This window comes from Fusarium verticillioides, chromosome 8, assembly GCF_000149555.1.
Source record: "Fusarium verticillioides 7600 chromosome 8, whole genome shotgun sequence".
In the NCBI taxonomy this organism is placed as follows: domain Eukaryota; kingdom Fungi; phylum Ascomycota; class Sordariomycetes; order Hypocreales; family Nectriaceae; genus Fusarium; species Fusarium verticillioides.
In genome coordinates, this window is record NC_031682.1 from 142,530 (window position 1) to 161,441 (window position 18,912).

An 18,912-nucleotide genomic window follows, 5' to 3' on the forward strand; every position below is an offset into this window, starting at 1 on the left:
CTGTCCATGCTGGTTCGAGTTCTCTCACGTTATATTACGCCACATTTAATACTGGGCACTTATATTCTTACCTTACGCTATCTGCTAGCTTTATTATTACAATTCTACTAAATATATTTAATAGAAGATACGCATCCTTTGAAACAACTATAAGTAGGGTAAGCCCACTGCTATCGTACTATTACGACTTGATAAATTCCGCGGCAGGAGTGGTAAGATATGCCTCGTAACTAAGAACTAGACTCAAGGAAGGATGAGTCTTTCTACGAATACTGTAAATGTCAATTCAATAACACAACAAGTCATTATTCGCGGTTGGTGATAGGAACCTAATGTAAGTGTGGTTTTGAATTTCCTCTAATTGTGATAACCTCTCCGATAACCCTTCCTGGGCAGGGACACAACCGCGAATTGACGGGACAAGTCAGTATGAATGCAACAATCTTGCCAACCAATAATTCTCACTCCATTTTTTCGTCCGGCTGAGCCAAGCCATTATTCTTACTGCTTCGACCTTCACTGACGTCAGCGGCTTTTGCTGCAATGTCCTTGTCATTTCGCAGGTCCGGAAGACCGATGTCACGGTGACGGAATATCAGGGTGTCGCTGCCCCCTGCTTACTCTTCCTCATCACGCATAGCCTTCTTGTAATCATCTTCAGACCCAAAACCGAGTTTCTCAACACGCGTGAAGTAGGGCGAGTAATCATCGTCATCCTCAAAGTCCTTGGGATCAAGATCCCAGATTACTTCTATCATCCAAACGAGCCACTCGGGTGGAGGCGGCCATCTGCGAAAATACGCAGTTCGTTGCGTTTCGTCGAGTTTCTCTTTTTGTTGCTTCCACCAAGTCCAATACATCATAAGATAAGACTCGCCAGCACCCATGCGCCAGCCGATGCTGTACGGATGAAGGTTTGGAAACATAAACCAGGGCGGAGGAACTGCTTCGTGTTGCTCAACCAACTTGGCGATTTCATCTTGGTGCTCCGTGGAGGCGTTCATTGTTCATACCAGTAGAGCAGAGACTAGGCCCAAGCAACCTTCTTGTGGTGCGGCTCGTAAAGTTGTGATATGTGTTGGCGTTTGAGACAGTGATGGGTCGGGATATTTGATGGGGGCAACCACTGGTCTGATTTGATGGGACGGTATCTATCAAATTGAGCGTACTTCAAAAGGTGTAGGTAAATGTAATCAGTAATACTACATGCCTCGACTTTTTTTTGTATTTGTGCGGGGTATTCCATCCCGAGCAAGCCGGGTGACTATTTGTCCGGCCGAGATAGACCGCGCCATTAACTCCAAGCCGTTTCACGCAGAACAATAGAGTTGGTATTATAGTAGAAACAAAGCACAGAGGTTTTAGATTCTTGCTCAGTTCACCCTTCATAGGTCTCATTAGCCATATTTATATCTTCTACTGGCTTTTAAACTTCATCCACTGGTAAAACACCGCTGCTACCAATAGATGCTTCCAGACCCAATTAAACTCCATACTAGATAAGATCAGCCATAATTGTTGCGTCCTGTCGCATAGTCGGTTCTGAGTATGCAGCCGTCCTTGTACTCAACCCTGGGGCACCTCTTGCAATAGCCGTCTTTAGGAATCTTGTGGTACCAATCACGTATATCATAACCCTTCATCTTCTAGCCCTCACCTTCGAAAAACCCTGATTTCTTTAACTAACCCAGGCCGGGGCTTCTTGATGGGCTCAAGCTAGATTGCTTTGCTTTTACAGGTTGTTTTCTTTTCCATATCACATTTTATTGTCTAGATAACAAACGGTTGACAACTGATATGAATTGAAGAATTGAAGTCCCTTGAAGTCATTCCTTATCACTACTTCTACTACAGCTTGTACTGGTACAGGGGGCTTTTCTCGCCCATAATCTCAAGCTCCTCCTCTGTGTACTTGCTTCGAACCTCAGACTCGCTGATCTTGGACCTCTTCTTGTTGATCATGATCAAAGCGGTCTCAAGGGTAACAGCAGCCAAGATTCCTGCCACGGCAAATCCGAGCGACGCACCATATCCAGTCGTATACTTGGGCTTCTCCTTGTCGATATAGATGTAGCTACCATAGATACCACCAATTGTACCCGCGCAAGTAACGAAACCAATGCTGATCGCTCGCTTGGTGGGGTTGAGGTTATTGTCGATATTCCAGGCGCTGGTACCAGGCAAGATGGGATACATGCCTGCACAAGCGAGACAGACTGCAAAGTAGCAGACTCCAAGATTCTGAACGATAAACTCGGCTTTGGTCATGAGGATAGAGAAAGCGATGATGATGCAGAGCTGAGGGCCAACGATGAAGGGCATTCTCCACTTGTGCTTATCAGCGAATCGAGCGAGGAGGTACGATGAGATAGCTCCGCAGAGATAAGGAGGAATAGTCATGAGTTGGGCGTTGCTGGATGTGTAGCCCATTCCCTTGACGATAGAGGGCATGGAGAACTTTAGACCGTAGTTGGGCGCAGCGTTGGACCAGGACATGATGACAAGGAGATATGCCTTCCAGTCCTTAAGCACCTCGAACAAAGCTCCCTTGTCGAATGTCTTCTCGCGGTATTCCCCTGAGTTGGTGACGCGTCGTGAAGCTTGGCGCAGAACGAGATATCGCTTCTCCTCGTCGGTGAGCCAGTATGAGAGAGTGGGCGAGTCGATGAGCAAGAACCATGTGACGAAGGACATAACGATCGTGAAGATTCCTTCGATGAAGAAGATCCACCGCCATCCGCCCTGGCCACCGATGCCGTCCATTTTGGCGATGGCGTAGGCGAAGAGGCCGGAGAAAGCACCTCCTGTGGCAGCGGATGTATATAGAATCGCAACTCTGGTTTGCGTCTCGTGGGGGAGGTACCATTTCGAAATGATGAGGATAGCGCCGGGGAAGAAGCCAGCCCTGGTGATGTTAGTAGGTATGAGGTATAGAAGTGAGTGGCTACGTACTCAAAAAGACCAAGGAGGATACGAATGGCGCAGAGTTGACCAAAGTTGTGAATGAGACCGGTGCAGACCACGACGATGCCCCAGATAAACATGATGGTCGCCATATACTGAGAAGGCTTCGCAAACTTATTGAGAATCATGTTGCTAGGAACCTCGGCGAGAATATCTGTCCAAATTAGCCCTGCTCAATATCACCCGAAAGGTGAACATACAGGGAATGAAGTAGATGGAGAGCGCAATGTTGTACTGCTCTCCATTCATACCAAGATCCGGGAGCATCCCCTCGATCTTGGCGTTTCCGATATTCGCCTTATCGACATACGTGACGAGGTAAAGAATAGCCAGCATCGGCATAAGTCGCCACTGAACAAGTCAGATCTCATCTGCGCAGAGTGAAGACCAATCAACTTACATCAATCTTCGCCAAGACCTTCTTCTTCTTCTCCTCAGGAAAGTTGGCGACAAACTCCATGTCCTCAGCGGACAAACCACCATTGTTAGCCACAGTGTTGGCATGATCGAGATGAGAGGCAATAGCCTCGACATCCTTCTCGTCCGAGATGGAGTTCCTCAAAGCCATGATCACAAACTGAATCTCAAGTAAGTGTTGGGAGGTAGTAGTTGATCCTGGTGATTAGAGTATCACTGGATTGACGACTTCAGTATCCGGGATATCAACCCCTTTTTATGGGATTAAAAACTTGGCATGGAGAGAGTGAATGCGGGGTATGGGGTATTGAATCTGGGGGAGGAAGGCTAGTCCGTTTAGAGTTCTGAATGAGTCGTGCTTGGAGACGCACTGATGGTCTTGGGTTGGAGGGGAGGGATTATTGGCCAGTAGGAGGGAAGACCGAGGGGGATGGCCGCCCGCTTGGTGATTATCTGTGCTGCCTAAGACATCATCGAAAGATTATTGCAGCGTCAGTGCAGGAATTGTGATCATGTCGGTGTCGGTTATTTGACCGATTATTGTGATCTTCACCAAAAGTTGTTTCGTGATGGCTTGTGATCTTGCAATGTGTCTGTAGGGAACAAATGCGAGAGATAGGCCGTGTCTATGATGATAGCGACAAGCTGATGCTCGCGATCAGCCGAGCACAACAGACGGTACTGAACAGGGAGCTTGCATGATGTAGCCAGTAATTTCTAATAATCTGCAACGATAGCCAAAAGTGGCAGATACGCGTCTGCCTGTTGATGGCACGTCTCCTTGTCTCGCCACTGAGCTTTGATCCAGGCAAGGTCTGGGCCCAGGGATTGCCATCAACGGACGGGCGTATTCCGTACCTCGATAAGAATTACTCACATCGACTAACGAAGACCCATAAAGCCAAAAGCTACTTTTAATACTCGATTAACAGCTATCGCAATGCTAAAAAGTCTATTACTTCCTCAATAGGGCCTCAGCGTCAGCCAGAACACTGAGTGTCTTAACCGTCCATTCCTTGGACTTATCGTCAAGTGGCTGATACGGCTTCCTCATATGCCATGAAGTCTCGTTACTCAACCCAATACCTTTACCCAGGAAATACCACGCTCCGTACTTGGTATTGCTAATACCCTTCTTACAAGCCCACTCAGCATGAGCGACAAGCCCTTGAAGCTTATTCGCCTCGTCAATCTTTCCCGCCTTCCACAAGTCATACACACCAGCTGTACTCGACGGGAAAATGTTACCCATGCCTGTAACGCAACCACTTCCGCCACAGTGTAGTGTGGGGAGGAGATAATCGCTGCTTCCGCCATAAACACCAAATTGCTCGTGGGAAAAGAGCGACGTTAACCGTGCGAGTTTTCCAACGTTTCCGCATGTTAACTTCACCGCTACGATATTCGGTTCAGAAGCCAAAGTAGCTAGTTGGTCTGAATCTAGATCGATACCAGATGTAACAGCGGGAAAGTTGTAGATGACAATCGGTATCGGTGAAGCGACCGCAACCTCTTTAAAGTAAGACACTATAGCTTGGCTGGGCAGTGCTTTGGGCCAGTAATTCGGCGGCAGAAGCAACCCAAAACCAGCACCAGCCTCCGCGGCATCTTTGGCGTTCTGGATCGTCTCCTGCGTGGACTGTGCTGAGATGCCTGCCACAATGGGGTAGTCAGATCCACCCGCTGCAGAAGCTGCCTGCACGGCTGTCTTAATGATCGCTTTGCGCTCTTCCCGTGACAGAAGAACTAATTCGCCATTCGTGCCGAGATACACAAGACCATGCATGCCAGCCTTGATCAGAGCTTGACATTGTGTGTGCATTGCTTCATGGTCTACTGGTTGGGTTGGGTCGTCTGCTTTGTAGAGTGTGACGACGGGGGTGTAGACTCCCTTGGTGAGGGGCTTTGCCTTTGCTTGGATAGTGCTGCGCTCCATTTTGATGGTGTGACTGGTGAATGATGATTGTGTTGTGAGAATATTGCTCGATGCAGTAATCGTCTATGCTATCTCCGAGCTCTTAAGTGCACCAAAACTCCAAAGCCTACTGCGGGGTTGAACACCCGGAGACATTCCCGGAGGGCGAAAGTAGCCAATGGGAGGGTTCTCCGTGACCCCAGCCCGATGGTCGGCATTTCCGGGGTGTAAACAGCTTGTGGAGATAGTAGAGTGTAGCCTCGGTGATTAGCTTATTTTCAAGGTCTACAACTTGTTTTGTTCTTGGAAGTTCAGTCAATACTATCAGCAATCATGGAGACATCAGTTGAGACAAGACGAGTGTCCTTGGACGACTTGAAGCAGCATAACACGGCGGATGATTGCTGGATAGCTGTTCGTTCCAAGGTCTGGGATATTACACAATTTATTAATGAGCATCCTGGTGGTCCAGAAGGTATGTTGAGCAACTTGGGGAGTTGTGGCGAGACTAATCATGATCGGTAGTCCTGTTGAACCTCGCGGGTTCTGATGCCACGGAACTGTACAATGATGTCCACGCGCCTGACATCATCGAAGACCTTCCCAGCGACAAATTAATCGGTTTCCTAGAGGAATCTGCAATTAGTCGTCCGACCCCTAAAACTACCGAGATCGATCCTGTACCGCCCCCAACCTCACCGTCACAAACAAACCACGTCCGCTCGACACCAACGACAAAGACAATCCCACCCATAGACGCAATCTTAAGTGCTCCCGACTATGAAAAGGCAGCGCGAGATTCGTTGTCCGCGAAAACATGGGCGTTCTACTCTTCCGCTGCAACGGATCTCGTCACCCACGGGAAGAATAAGGAGCTGGTGCGGAGAGTCATGATCCGGCCTAGGATTTTGAGGAACGTTTCGCAAGTAAACTACAAGACCAGTATTCTTGGTTTCGATAGTAGCGCGCCGTTCTTTATTTCTCCTGCTGCTATGGCGAGACTGGCGCATCCTGATGGAGAGTTGGCGCTTAGTCGGGCTGCGGCCAATGAGGGGATTATCCAATGTGTAAGCACACCCATTGACCAATACGTAAAGTTCTTCAACTAATTATCGGTAGATCTCGAGTAACGCTTCCTTTTCGTTAAAGTCAATCGTCAAAGCCGCGCCCGCATCACAACCCTTCTTCTTCCAGCTATACGTCAACTCCAACCACGACAAGACCGTGGAGCTACTCAAAAGCGTACGTGGTCTCGGCGTCAAAGCTATCTTTGTAACAGTCGACGCGCCTGTACCTGGAAAGCGCGAGGCAGATGAGAGAGCTGCGCAGGAACAGACTGTCAAGTCGGCGATTAGTGGCGGTGAGAGCAGTAAGGATAAGAAGGGGAGTGGGTTTGGGCGTCTTATGGCGCAGTATATTGACAAGTCGCTGTGTTGGGATGACTTGGCTTGGATACGTGAAGCGAGTGGGGGGTTGCCGATTGTGTTGAAGGGGGTTCAAACTGCTGAGGACGTTATCAAAGCGGCTGAGCATGGTGTCGAAGGTGTGTTGTTAAGTAACCATGGCGGGCGTTCGTTGGACGGGTAAGTCACCTCTTCTATCGATGATATGCTAAAGCTAATCTTTTTCAGTGCGCAAGCCAGTATACTAGTCCTACTAGAATTACGGAAGAACTGCCCAGAGGTCTTTGATCAACTTGAAGTCTACATCGACGGCGGCTTCGAGCGCGGATCCGACATATTAAAGGCCATTGCCCTCGGTGCAACAGCAGTTGGTATCGGTCGCCCATTCCTATACTCTCTTATCCACGGACAAGATGGTGCCGAGCATCTCTGTCATAGTAAGTTCTCTGTGTCGCAGAAACATGAATAAGCTAACGGATTGCAGTTCTTAAAGATGAGCTCGAGACTTCAATGCGTCTTTGCGGTATTACGTCGCTGAGTGAAGCGAGGCCTAGTTTGGTGAATACGCTGGATGTTGATCATATGGTGGTTGGTAATGCGTACACGCGTCTGGTATCTAAGCTGTAGAGGGTTTTCGTGGCAGGAGAACATATCGATAGCATATAGATCTATGCTATGCTACCAGTGACATACACGTACACAATATTGCTCTATATAGTGTTTCGCTGTTCCTCAACGTTTTAGTCCCTGTATCAATAAAAGCCGAAAGTTGGTTCTTGCGTTATACCGACATTGGCTATTGCAGTGTTGCGGGTCGTCTCACAGGCCCGTGGCGTTTCTTTACGTGCCTGATCACTGGAACGCGGTTCAAAATTGCCTGGCAATAGGTGCGAGCCGTCGGCCAATACACCGACAGTATGCACGTCATCTTAAAAATCGGTCCAAACGACTGGACATGTGTACAAGACTTGTTCACCACCCAATCCCCATTTCACATAAGCTTTCACTCGGCACTGCTACTCCAACATGTATCTATTCGCAAACTAAGCCTTGGTAATTTTGGCATGGAACGCCTTAACAGCATCCAACACCTTCCCATCCGCTTCCAATCCAAGACCATAAGCCCTAGAAACATCAAACCTCGCCGGCCAACTACTTACAATAGCCTCGATAGCCGGATCTCTCTTCTCCTCAATCTGCGCAAGCGCCTTCTCACCACCAATCTCTCTCAAAGCATCTAATATCTCCTGCACCGTGACCGTAATGCCTGGCAAGTTGACCACTCTCGAATCACCAAACTTCTCCTTTGGAACGTCCTTGATCTTGATGAGGTTCTTGATAACTGTAGCAGGACTGCAGACCCAAAGCTCGAGGTCTCTGCTAACGGGTAAAATATTGGGGACTCCTTGGAGAGACTCTCGGACAATGCCTGATGCAAAGCTTGATGCAGCTGCGGAGGGTGCGCCTGGCCGGACGATAACAGTGGGTAAGCGAACAATTCGTCCGTCGAGAAGACCACGACGGGAGTAATCGTTGATCAAAAGCTCCACCAGCAACTTCTGAATGCCATATGAACTCTTGGGCTGAGGAAGCGTGCCAAACTCCGTCACAAGATCCGTCTGACCATAGATAGCGCAAGAGCTAGCAAATATCACTTTCGTACCAGGATATTCAGCCCGTAGCACGTCAAGGATACTTCGCACCGAGTCAACGTTGATCTTGAGTCCTAGGTCCAGATTGGCTTCTGCGCCACCGGACATGAGACCATGGAGGATGTAGACGTGACTGAAGCGATTGGACAGAAGGGATTTGACAACTGATGGGTCTGTTAGGTCTGCTTTGAGGGATGTGACCTGGTTTTCTGCGCCTGAGGGAATGGGGGGTGTTATGATGTCGGTGAGCGTGAAGTGAGCGCTGGGCATGTCTTTGAGAAGAGATGTGATCAGTTCTTGGCCGATGAAGCCACCCCCTCCGGTTATGAGAACGTGGTCTTTTGTTTGAGTCATGATGGGTACTTTTGCAAAGCAAATGTTAGAAATGTGTTGACTATTTGCTAGAGTGTTCCCAAATACTGTCAGTGAAAGTGGATATAATATCTTGATCTTCGCGAGGCTCTCTTTTAACCATATTCTGATGTTTGCAATCTTTTTGCATCGTCACACTACGTCCACTGTTTACACAGATCCCAGTTACTCTAGTGGCAAGCACTGAATACCTGGTCCGCTTGGTGCTGTTATGGGGGCGGTCAGAAATCCTATTGGTTGGGTGGACACTCGCGGATCTTGCACCATGTCTCGGCCGGAAACCAGACCGAGCCAGCGCTAAGACATCGGCTACATGATTACAGCAATTAGGGGGGGTGTTGTACCAGTGTCGGTATGGAAGAAGGCCGAGGAATCGCTTCATTTTAACTTGAGGTGATTAGAGAAAACACTTACTTTGGTGACTGTTTTTATACCATGTTGATATACCTGGCAAGGTAAAATTGGACTGGAGTGTGAGATGACTTCTGGGGTAGTCGACAGACTGCAATATATGTAATATTGATACATAAAGCTGCGGTATTGGCCTTGTATGATGCGGATGGTTTGAAGAGAATTAAACTCGTGAATTTTATCTATTTTGTTAAGAAAGATGAAAGTAGCAGAGGGATGACATCTTCACAGCTCATTTAATGGGAGCATCTAGGAGTATCTGATGTCCAGTCGTGCGTTGCCTATGGGTATGATCTGTAGCTTGGTGTATGGAATTATTCCTTTAGTTCTGAACATTTCTCATTTGGAGCTAACCCATCCCTCAACATCATCGATCCTCACATACTTGATATGCTGCCGATGCCAAGTATACGCCACATGCGCAACATCCCTATCCCCATCCTTCTCAACATAAATACTTGGATAACTCAGCTCCCTGTTTTCCTGCCCCGAGGAACTATTCGTCCCGCAAAACCCATCCCCATCCTCAAGCACACGCTCTCTCCACGTGAGCCCCTCATCCTCCGATATCCCAAGCGTCAACGTCTTTCTCGGCGTTCCCCAAATAGCATCCTTTCCTGTCTTGGTGACTTGATTCGGCCGCTTATCATCCTCAGGCGTGATGTCATCGTATAAGCCTTGTCGCTTGAGGGTATCGGCTGAGGCGTTTGATCTGTTGAAGACGATGGCGATGTGGCCTGATGATAAGCGGGCTGCGCAGATACCGCTGTTGGGGTTTGGGAGGGTTATGGCTTTTGGTGTTTCCCAGTCGATGCCGTTTGTGGATGTTGAGCGGTAGACGTTGTCTGCCCAGCGGCTGCGGTAGAATGCGACCCAGGTTAAAGAGCCGGATGCTGGGGAGAGGATGTTCATGTGGACTGAGCCAACGCTATCTGGTGCTTGCTTCTCTTTCCATGATGCACCATTGTCATCTGAGTAGAGAAGGCCAGAGATGTCATCACTACCAATCCATCTATGACCAGGTTCGGTGCGACAGTAGAATACTGGCAAGATCCATGTTCCGTCGCTGTTGATGACGATAGGCTGTCTGATGAAGATGCCAGTCACATCAGGGAGTAAACGACTAGCCTCAGACCATGTCCGACCCTGGTCATAAGATGTGCGCTTCAAGATATAGGCGCCATCCTGATTACCCGCATCTTGCGAAGTATGAAGCAACCAGATCTCTCCATTGTGAGGTGCTCTGAACAACACGGGATTTTGACAACTTCTGTTCTCATCAAACGAGATCTTTTGCGGAGTAGTCCAAGACGATGATCCTGGTTCTAGTCGAGACAGCCAGATGCTGATATCAGGCAGTCCTTCTTGTGAACCACCAAACCATGTACACAAAACAGTCTTGTCAGGTAGTTGCAACAAATTTGAAGCATGCGACTGCACCGTCGCCGAGGGAACAGGAATAGTCTGAAGGTTTGGTGACATGGTGAAACGCGGATATTGAGCTGCTTGTAACACTGCAATGAGTCTTGTCTTGGTGGTTAAAAACATCACCTCTTCTACGCGACTTCCCCACGATCTCAGCGGATATTAGCCCGAACATAAACCCACTATGAGTGACTCGCCAACCAATTGGAAGGATGGCCGATTGGATGGCGTTGGAGGTGAGGGGTTGATGATCACAGTGCAATAATGTGGGGAAGGAAATGTTCGGTGATATCAGCGTTGGTCAGATCTGCGTGAAGATGAGTGGCTTAAAAGCGGCATTTAAAGAGAGATAAAAATAACACAAGACCTATCTAGTAGTAACTTAATCTTTTCTACCAATCCTGCAAGTGCCTCCAAAATGGAATACGTCAGGTAAGCACCTCCACCCGCAGCCAGATCCCGTCCTAACAGCTCAGACTCGGCAACACAGGCCTCAAGATCTCAAAGGTCATTCTCGGCTGCATGACCTTTGGTTCAAGCTCATGGCAAGGCTCACCCTGGGTTCTCGATGAAGAGGATGGCCTGAAGCTTCTTAAAGCTGCTTATGACCAAGGCATTAATACTTGGGATACAGCTGATACCTACTCCAATGGTGAGTCAGAGGTCATCATTGGCAAGGCCCTGAAGAAGTTCAACATTCCTCGTCAAAAGGTCGTTATTCTGTCAAAGATCTTTAATCCTGTTATGGATGATGGTACAAGACCTGCTAGTATCAATGACGGTCCGCTTGTAAATCAAATGGGGTTGAGTAGGAAGCATGTTTTCCATGCTGTGGATAAGTGTCTTGAGCGTCTTGGAACCGACTACATTGGTAAGCCTTTCTAACCCATTTCATGAGTAACATGCTGACTGTATAGATGTGCTTCAAATCCACCGTCTAGACCGTGAAACACCCCCCGAAGAGATCATGCGCGCTCTTCACGACGTCGTCCAATCCGGCAAGGTCCGCTACATTGGCGCCTCATCGATGTACACCTGGGAATTCGCCCGTCTGCAATACATCGCCCAATCCAAAGGCTGGACCCCCTTCATCTCCATGCAGCCCTTTTACAACCTCCTCTACCGCGAGGAGGAACGAGAAATGCTCCCCTTTTGCGAGGCCACAGGCGTCGGCGTCATTCCCTGGAGTCCCATCGCGCGCGGTCTTCTAGCCAAGCCTCTGTCGAGCAAGAATGATGAGGCGAATCAGTCGATTAGGAGTCAGAGTGATAAGAAGACGGAGACGTGGTTTGCGGATGCGAATTTGGAGATTGTGAATAGGGTTGAGAAAGTTGCTAATGATAAGGGGATTAGTATGGCGCTTGTGGCTACGGCGTGGGTTCTGCAGAAGGGGTGTTATCCGATTTTGGGGTTGAACTCTGAAAAGAGGATTAAGGAGTCTGTGGAAGCGTTGAATGTTAAGTTGACGAAGGAGGAGCTAGAGTACTTGGAGAGCGAGTACCGGCCAAGGAACATTCAGGGTATGTAAGCTTCCGAATAGGAAACATTATAGATAATTCGGGGATAAATACATAGATGAATACCATGTTCAATTTAGACAGTCTTATGTTCCTTCGGTATTTGGAAAGATGGCCATTGACTGCATATACCCATCGACATCGAGGAACGACGGATCAAACCCAAAGATAGGTGATAATCCAAAGGTCGTATCCCATGTAGGCATCGTGCTCCCGTCAATCCCAGTGAACATATCAGGATTAGTGTTATAGACATCCTCAAGACCCTGACTAGTCTCATTCCCAGGCATCATGCACGAAATCGCATTCTGGACTTTATCCTGCACCCCATGCGACGTCAAAAGACTAGTAACAGTCTCCAAACCTCTGATCATGAGATTAGCCAAATGCCACTTCCCCATAGACAAAGACCGGAAATGGCTGATCAGTCGAGTAATCTGATCCAGCGCCTGATCTCTTCTAAACAGGTTATCACCATATTTATGTGAGACTTTGGCGAGGAACATGGCTGCGAATGCTGTCATAGATAGGAGATAAGACGGTATCCCGACGATGCTGGTGGAGAGATCGGGGTCTGTGAGGAGGATGTCGATGATGGCTGATGCGGAAGTCACTGCCATTGAGGCTGTGTCGAGGAAGTGGCTGGGTATCTGGTTGGATTGGCCGCGGAAGACGTGGGAGTAGAGGTATAGTTGGGCGAGGTGGAAGTGGAAGAGTGCGCCTTTTCGGGGGAATGCTCCGATGTTGGGATGGCCCTCTGATCGGTGTCAGTTGGCGCAAAGAGTAAGTGTGTAGATACATACCTGGGAGCCGATCAGTCCATTTCGTGATCCACTGGTCAAGCTGTCGATGATAGTGTCCTATCTGACTCAGATACAATCTAGGGATCTCCTCTCCTTTATCAGGACCAAATAATCGTCGGATATTCCGCAAGATACCCATCAGCTCAACCTGACTCATGAGTCTCTCATCCTGGTCTGTAGCCAGGGGACATTTCAAGATGCCCTCCCAGTCCTGCGTAAGCCAATCGTCCTGGATTATCGCCGGTCTATCGTACAGAATAGCGAGGTGTTGGTCGCAGATATAGAGGATAGACCAGATTCGCGCCGAGTCCATGGCCTCTTCAGATTGATTCTTGATGGCTAGACTATAACTGTTGTGGATATTGCATTCTGCAGCTCGTCTGATCGCATGACCTGACAATGTCCAAGACAAGTCACTAAGCCAGTATGAGGCGATGCTGAGAGCTCGGAAGTAGTCCCTATCCCCTTGTCGCTGCAGCATCGACTTTTCAGTCAATCGCCGAAGTTCGGAATTGCAAATGCCGTATACTTTATCAGCTGCTGGATCATGAAGCGCTGCGATGGTGAGTGTAGCCGCACATAGGATCGATGACTTCCGACGAAGCTGCTCGAGAGTTTTATAGGGACATCCAATAGAGTAAATGAACCCGTCCAAACGATCTCGATAAACAACAAACAGTCGCTCAGCATCACCCAATGAGATCTGTCCTTGAGAAATAAAATCATTGATAGCTTGACTTGGATTTTCGTTCCCACTTCCAGGCGATCGAAGCGCCCTCATTCTAGTGAGAGTGTAGAGAGAATGAATAGGCGCATGGGGTAGTCTATCGTCTTCGGGCGTGAGCTTCGGTGAGTTGTCGCATGATGGGCCGTAGTTGTCCTCCAGTTGAAGTGTCGTTGACTCTTGAGGCGGCGGTGCTGATGATTCCTTTCGCTTGTTCATTCGTGATATTTGTAGTGGCGGTAATTCTGGTAAGCCCATTATGTTTCTCATCTCTTTGACTGCTGTGTACACCTGGTCGAGATCTGATAGCATGGCTTCAGATAACCTGACACAGTTAGTATGAACTCAACACAATTGTATCTAAGCGTACTCTGTTTTCTCATCGATAATCGTTTGGAGATTCTTGCTCACTGCGCAGTTGCTAAGCTTCTTGTCTTTACACCTTCGACATGGCGGTCCAGCATCGTCCATAAAGCATTTAATCTAAACAAATCAGTCAATTCATTTTATCCGTTAGTTCCAATCACAGTACCTTGTGCTTCCGACACGTTGTGCAAGCCCTAATATGTCTCGAGATATGAGCAACGGGATGCTCCGAATTGGAAGTTATCGCCACTCGTTTCGGCGGAGGCTATCACTGATCAGCGTCCCTGCAACCTGCAGATCAATTGCACCCAGGCGTACCACACTCCCCTCGTACTCTTGCGTCGCAGTACTTCCGTTTCGCTTCGACATCGTCACTCGATATATCTTTTTTTGAGAGTAGTTCATGACTCAAAACACGTCAAAGTTGCGCAGGGTCAAAAACGCGGGGGGAGTTAGTCAGCCAGAATTTACTCCTCTGACTAGAGCGGATGTGGTAGGGATCTGTCGCTGGGGAAATGCGGAGGTACACGGAGGCAAATAGTTAGGCGGAGTGTCTCCGCATACTGGATGCAGATGATTTTACTCATTGTGGATCAGGAGTCATAAGGAGATATTCTAGCTTTGTGCAGTTGTTATTTATGAAGCATGCTCTTGTGCATTACGCCTGTGCATACTCCATAAAGTGGATTGTAATAGTTATTATACCTAGTGTATAACATCAATTAGGTCCCACCAGGATGATAGAAGGCATTAAGAAAACATTCATCTTACTGTGAGCAAGCGTACACCGAACAGCCGTCTTACAGGCATAGATTACTCTGACTCAACAGAAAGGATAAGAGATCAATTTTCTTCAGCGCCTGAATGCTTGTTATTCTGTTGTTGGTGATCTTTCAATGCTTCTTCAGCCTGGGTTCGGTCGGTCTCGTAGCCAATGGGGGCGAAGACCGATAGACACGGACCGGTTCGCGGATGTCGGATAAGAACCTGGTGAACTGTCGGCTACCCTAAACTCAACCGGAAGACAGCGATTATTTATCTCAATTGACGTCTACACCAATATCACTGCTCCTCTAGATACGCACAAGTATTATTAGACTTACTCATCATGGCACAAATAGGCACACTCATCTTATCTGAGACTCTCTCCTCGCTGCCCTCAGTCTCAGCTTCTCACCAACAACTCCGCACTCAAACACGCACCACCGTTCGCAACCCCTCCTCCCCAGCTCCGGTGCTAGTTATCCTCGACGATGACCCAACAGGAACACAAACATGCCACGATATCACCATCTTGACAGTTTGGGATGTCCAAAACCTAGTCTCAGCATTCAAGCAAGTCGGAACAGGCAATGGCTTCTTCATCCTCACCAATTCACGCGCCCTTCATCCCCCGCAAGCACGTGATCTCATGATCGAGATCTGCACCAATCTCAAGACAGCTTCTCAGGAGACAAACCTCCCGTATGAGATTGTTCTACGCGGTGATTCTATCTTGAGAGGCCATTTTCCACTTGAACCTGAGGCGGTGGAGCATGTTAATGGCGCGTTTGACGCGTGGATATTGTGCCCGTTCTTCCTCCAAGGCGGACGATATACTATCAACGATATTCACTACGTTCATGAGGGGAACAAACTCATCCCTGCAGCTGAAACACCTTTTGCAAAGGACGCGACATTTGGATATAAGAGCTCTAATCTTCGAGACTATGTTGTGGAGAAGTCGAAGGGAAAAATTCCTCTTGACAATATTGACTCTATCGATCTGGAGACTATTCGGGTTGGCGGGCCGGATGCAGTTTTGAAGAGGATCATGCGGCTTCCAAAACGAAGCGGCACCCCTGTTGTGCTCGTAATTAACGCGGCTGCAGACGAAGATATCGACGTTGTAGTCACAGCGCTTCTCCAAGCGTCGCAGCAGGGAAAGAAGTTCTTGTACCGAACAGGCGCTGCTTTTGTATCAGCACGGCTAGGTATCTCATCTATCCCGCCTCTCTCAGCTGGCCAACTCGGGTTATCTAAGAGTGTGGGCGGCCTCATCATCGCCGGTTCATATATACCCAAAACAACCGCGCAATTGGACTCTCTGGTTCAAAAGTCGGGAAGTAACCTAAAAACGATTACGCTCAACGTAAAAGCACTCCTCAAATCAGACGAGGCAGCGAAAGAAGACGTCAGAAAAGCAATTGAGCTTGCGTCACAGCACATCAAAAACGGACAGGATGTTTTGGTCATGACAAGCCGGGAGCTCGTCATCGGGAAAGACGAGGTTGAGAGTCTTGATATTGGCTCAAAGATTGCACTGGCGCTGGTGTCCTTTTTGCAGGGACTGGAGCAGAAGCCTCGTTACATTATCGCCAAAGGCGGAATTACATCGTCGGATATGGCGACGAAGGGATTGCGGATGAAGCGGGCTCTTATCGTTGGCCAGGCTGCACCTGGAGTTCCGATGTGGAGGTGCGATGAGCCGGAGTCGAAGTGGCCTGGGCTGAACTACGTTGTTTTCCCCGGAAATGTTGGGCATAATGATAGTTTGTATGAAGTCGTGAGGCAGTGGAAGGAGTTTTAGTAGTAGCCATCGCTCAATAAGCACATTTCATAACCAGAATGATCTCGAACATGTTTACATGCATACATCCCATGACTCGTTCTATCTAGGTGCTACTCTCATAATAGGTGCTTCATCCCCTTCGCTCAGGGAGAGACTATCAGCCCTCAGAGTGGCTATTGTGAATGTTTGGTTTTTGTGGACATATATACCACCGCCAACTTGGCCGCTGTGGTGGGCATCATCAAGAGGGATACAATCAGAAGCCACGATAGCCCGAGGCGTCAATGCAGAGCCATGGCCCCGACGACGCTGGGAACATCGACTGCTGTGATCGGCCGGATCTGTTCTACCGCTCCTCGATGTAGCGTACCTCTTGATGCTTCGGTTGAGTAAGCCCTTGAGTGCCGGTAGCGAGCCGACGACAAGAGCTGTTGCTGTTTCCACGGCGCCCCAAATAGCCAGGCCCACGAGATCGACCTGGTTTCCAACGATGACCTTTGACATGCGAACAAGGGCGACGGAGATGATGATTATACCCAGCGAAAAGACTATTCCAAGTCCAATCTTCTTCTTTATGTCGAGTTGTAGAGAGGGAAGTACTGCGATCGGAAGCGCCATGATCATGAGGTCGGTGGCAACGTCGACGGTAGTTGAGAAGATGACATTAAAAGACTGTCTCCATTGCTCTCGTGGGGAATCACAACTGCCTGTGGGAAGTCAGTAGATGATTGGGATATGGGCAGTGTGAGCTGGTTGACATACCTTGGAAGTAGTTGGAAGGCGGGCTGCAAGTAAGGATACTACAGATGATGCACACAATGAGCGCTGCGGCTGCAAACACTGCGACTGCGTACCAACATCGGCGTATGGCAGGGAACGGCTGCACCAGTCTATAGAACAAGGCCAGAAAGCTGGCTTTTACAGACCATAAGATGATCCAGAACAGCTTGATAATTGGGAACTGCCACCGTGTGATCTGAATGCGATGGGACTCGAGCTCTATCGGGTCGTAGGCTACGCGACCCGCCTGAAGGTAAGTCATATACCACAGAGAATCCATCTGCTCTGTCTGGAGTATAGCCATGGTGAGGGTACATAGCCACGCCCAAGTAATCCAGTAGTCATCGGCGAGAAAGCGTCGGTTCTGCAGCCATCGTACCGAGAGCCGTAGCGATATAAAGAGCGTAGCGATGGTGAAGCATGTCCAGACGATAATGACGAGTCCTTGGCGATCCACGGAGCGTGCAGCGCCTGTGAGAGGAGCATCTGGGTCTGGCGGGAGAGGTGTGGACATGATGATGATGATGATGATGATGAAGATGATGATGATGTCTTTGGCAGTGGCTTGCATGATGCATTATGGGGATCCATAGGGCTACTGATATAGGAGAGCAGGAGTCTGTCGCGTGGCGCGCGATAAACGCGTTGTTCAGTAGTGATTGGACACCGAAAAAAAGAGAGGCAAGGCTAAGACAATGGGACATCACGGCACAGCCGCATCACGTCACGTTGCGGGTGAAACAAAAGGAAATTTGATCGAGGGGCAAATCTGTTGCTGGTTGTCATACATGGATGGAAATCACAGATCCCAGATCCGATCTGACAGCCCGCGGAAGGCAGTGTGATGAAGACCAAGGGCCGAACTGGGAATATCTGTGGTCAACAGCTGAGCTCAAGAGCGGGAAATCACCCATCGTCTCTTTTTCTTTCAGTGAATAATTGGCTCTTGCGCGGTCAAGATGGCAACTACGAATTTACGTACGAATTCACCATGACAAGCATGAAATGCGAGGTGCATTTTCAAAGCGGGCAGGGGACCAGGGACGGCAGTATCTATAGGTCCAATGATTTTGTCTGCTTTTGTTGGTCCAACAAGCAAGAGAACAGAAGGGAGACAACAATGATTTGCCTCCCTTCAGAATTGCTTTTTTCCATTGGTCCACTTTGTCTCACAGCAGCTTGGGAGGGATTCTTAGCCACAATGCAGATCTTTCCGTCTACGATAAGCCCTACCGCCATGTGCCGTGTTTCACATTAATAGAGTACGCTAGTAGGGGGCCAGATGACGGCTAGTCCCTCTTTCGATTTCCCGGAATGGGGTTCTGCTTCCGTATTGGGATGAAGGGGGCAAAAGATATGTCTCAAGCTCAAATGGTGGAGTGAGAGGCTGAGAGCAATGGTCATGCATACATGAGTCTACTCTCTGTAGCTGAAATCGATGATGCGAGGGAAAGATAGAGCTTCTGATGGACCTGGGAGGAATTCATGGGTGCAACCATGGGAAATGCAGGGAGGAAATGTGCCGTCAGCACGGTCCTTACTTAGTCAATTCGACCCAAGTATGGCATGGCTTACCAAAGTCCAATACAATGCAAATCTACGTGGATGATGA

At 48.6% G+C, this 18,912-nt stretch overlaps 10 protein-coding genes across 10 annotated transcripts; 3 read left to right on the top strand and 7 right to left on the bottom strand.

Annotated features, from left to right (window-relative positions):
* Positions 1-265: 265 nt before the first annotated feature.
* Positions 266-1,194, bottom strand: FVEG_07727 (hypothetical protein). Its single transcript, XM_018896398.1, has one exon. It carries the CDS (start codon positions 1,002-1,004, stop codon positions 618-620), a length of 387 nt encoding a protein of 128 aa, XP_018753862.1. The 5' UTR covers positions 1,005-1,194; the 3' UTR covers positions 266-617.
* Positions 1,195-1,848: 654 nt separating this feature from the next.
* On the bottom strand, positions 1,849-3,532 carry FVEG_07726 (hypothetical protein; the record flags this gene model as incomplete). The annotated part of the gene is made up of 4 exons (XM_018896397.1): positions 1,849-2,905; positions 2,953-3,118; positions 3,165-3,315; positions 3,365-3,532. The coding sequence occupies 4 exons, from the start codon at positions 3,530-3,532 to the stop codon at positions 1,849-1,851; spliced, it is 1,542 nt and encodes a 513-aa protein (XP_018753861.1).
* An 804-nt stretch (positions 3,533-4,336) lies between these two features.
* FVEG_07725 (hypothetical protein) lies at positions 4,337-5,317 on the bottom strand (the record flags this gene model as incomplete). Its single annotated transcript, XM_018896396.1, has 1 exon — positions 4,337-5,317. The coding sequence occupies one exon, from the start codon at positions 5,315-5,317 to the stop codon at positions 4,337-4,339; it is 981 nt and encodes a 326-aa protein (XP_018753860.1).
* A 312-nt stretch (positions 5,318-5,629) lies between these two features.
* On the top strand, positions 5,630-7,326 carry FVEG_07724 (L-lactate dehydrogenase (cytochrome); the record flags this gene model as incomplete). The annotated part of the gene is made up of 5 exons (XM_018896395.1): positions 5,630-5,771; positions 5,822-6,363; positions 6,416-6,879; positions 6,928-7,136; positions 7,184-7,326. The coding sequence occupies 5 exons, from the start codon at positions 5,630-5,632 to the stop codon at positions 7,324-7,326; spliced, it is 1,500 nt and encodes a 499-aa protein (XP_018753859.1).
* Positions 7,327-7,742: 416 nt separating this feature from the next.
* Positions 7,743-8,705, bottom strand: FVEG_07723 (hypothetical protein; the record flags this gene model as incomplete). Its single annotated transcript, XM_018896394.1, has 1 exon — positions 7,743-8,705. The coding sequence occupies one exon, from the start codon at positions 8,703-8,705 to the stop codon at positions 7,743-7,745; it is 963 nt and encodes a 320-aa protein (XP_018753858.1).
* A 768-nt stretch (positions 8,706-9,473) lies between these two features.
* On the bottom strand, positions 9,474-10,616 carry FVEG_07722 (hypothetical protein; the record flags this gene model as incomplete). Its single annotated transcript, XM_018896393.1, has 1 exon — positions 9,474-10,616. The coding sequence occupies one exon, from the start codon at positions 10,614-10,616 to the stop codon at positions 9,474-9,476; it is 1,143 nt and encodes a 380-aa protein (XP_018753857.1).
* Positions 10,617-10,977: 361 nt separating this feature from the next.
* FVEG_07721 (alcohol dehydrogenase) lies at positions 10,978-12,160 on the top strand (the record flags this gene model as incomplete). The annotated part of the gene is made up of 3 exons (XM_018896392.1): positions 10,978-10,991; positions 11,036-11,430; positions 11,477-12,160. The coding sequence occupies 3 exons, from the start codon at positions 10,978-10,980 to the stop codon at positions 12,085-12,087; spliced, it is 1,020 nt and encodes a 339-aa protein (XP_018753856.1). The 3' UTR covers positions 12,088-12,160.
* On the bottom strand, positions 12,074-14,074 carry FVEG_16175 (hypothetical protein; the record flags this gene model as incomplete). The annotated part of the gene is made up of 3 exons (XM_018905412.1): positions 12,074-12,833; positions 12,880-13,928; positions 13,974-14,074. The coding sequence occupies 3 exons, from the start codon at positions 14,072-14,074 to the stop codon at positions 12,163-12,165; spliced, it is 1,821 nt and encodes a 606-aa protein (XP_018753855.1). The 3' UTR covers positions 12,074-12,162.
* Positions 14,075-15,077: 1,003 nt separating this feature from the next.
* FVEG_07720 (hypothetical protein) lies at positions 15,078-16,576 on the top strand (the record flags this gene model as incomplete). The annotated part of the gene is made up of 1 exon (XM_018896391.1): positions 15,078-16,576. One exon carries the CDS (start codon positions 15,078-15,080, stop codon positions 16,536-16,538), a length of 1,461 nt encoding a protein of 486 aa, XP_018753854.1. The 3' UTR covers positions 16,539-16,576.
* Positions 16,577-16,619: 43 nt separating this feature from the next.
* On the bottom strand, positions 16,620-17,814 carry FVEG_07719 (hypothetical protein; the record flags this gene model as incomplete). Its single annotated transcript, XM_018896390.1, has 2 exons — positions 16,620-17,227; positions 17,283-17,814. The coding sequence occupies 2 exons, from the start codon at positions 17,812-17,814 to the stop codon at positions 16,620-16,622; spliced, it is 1,140 nt and encodes a 379-aa protein (XP_018753853.1).
* Between the last annotated feature and the right edge of the window lie 1,098 nt (positions 17,815-18,912).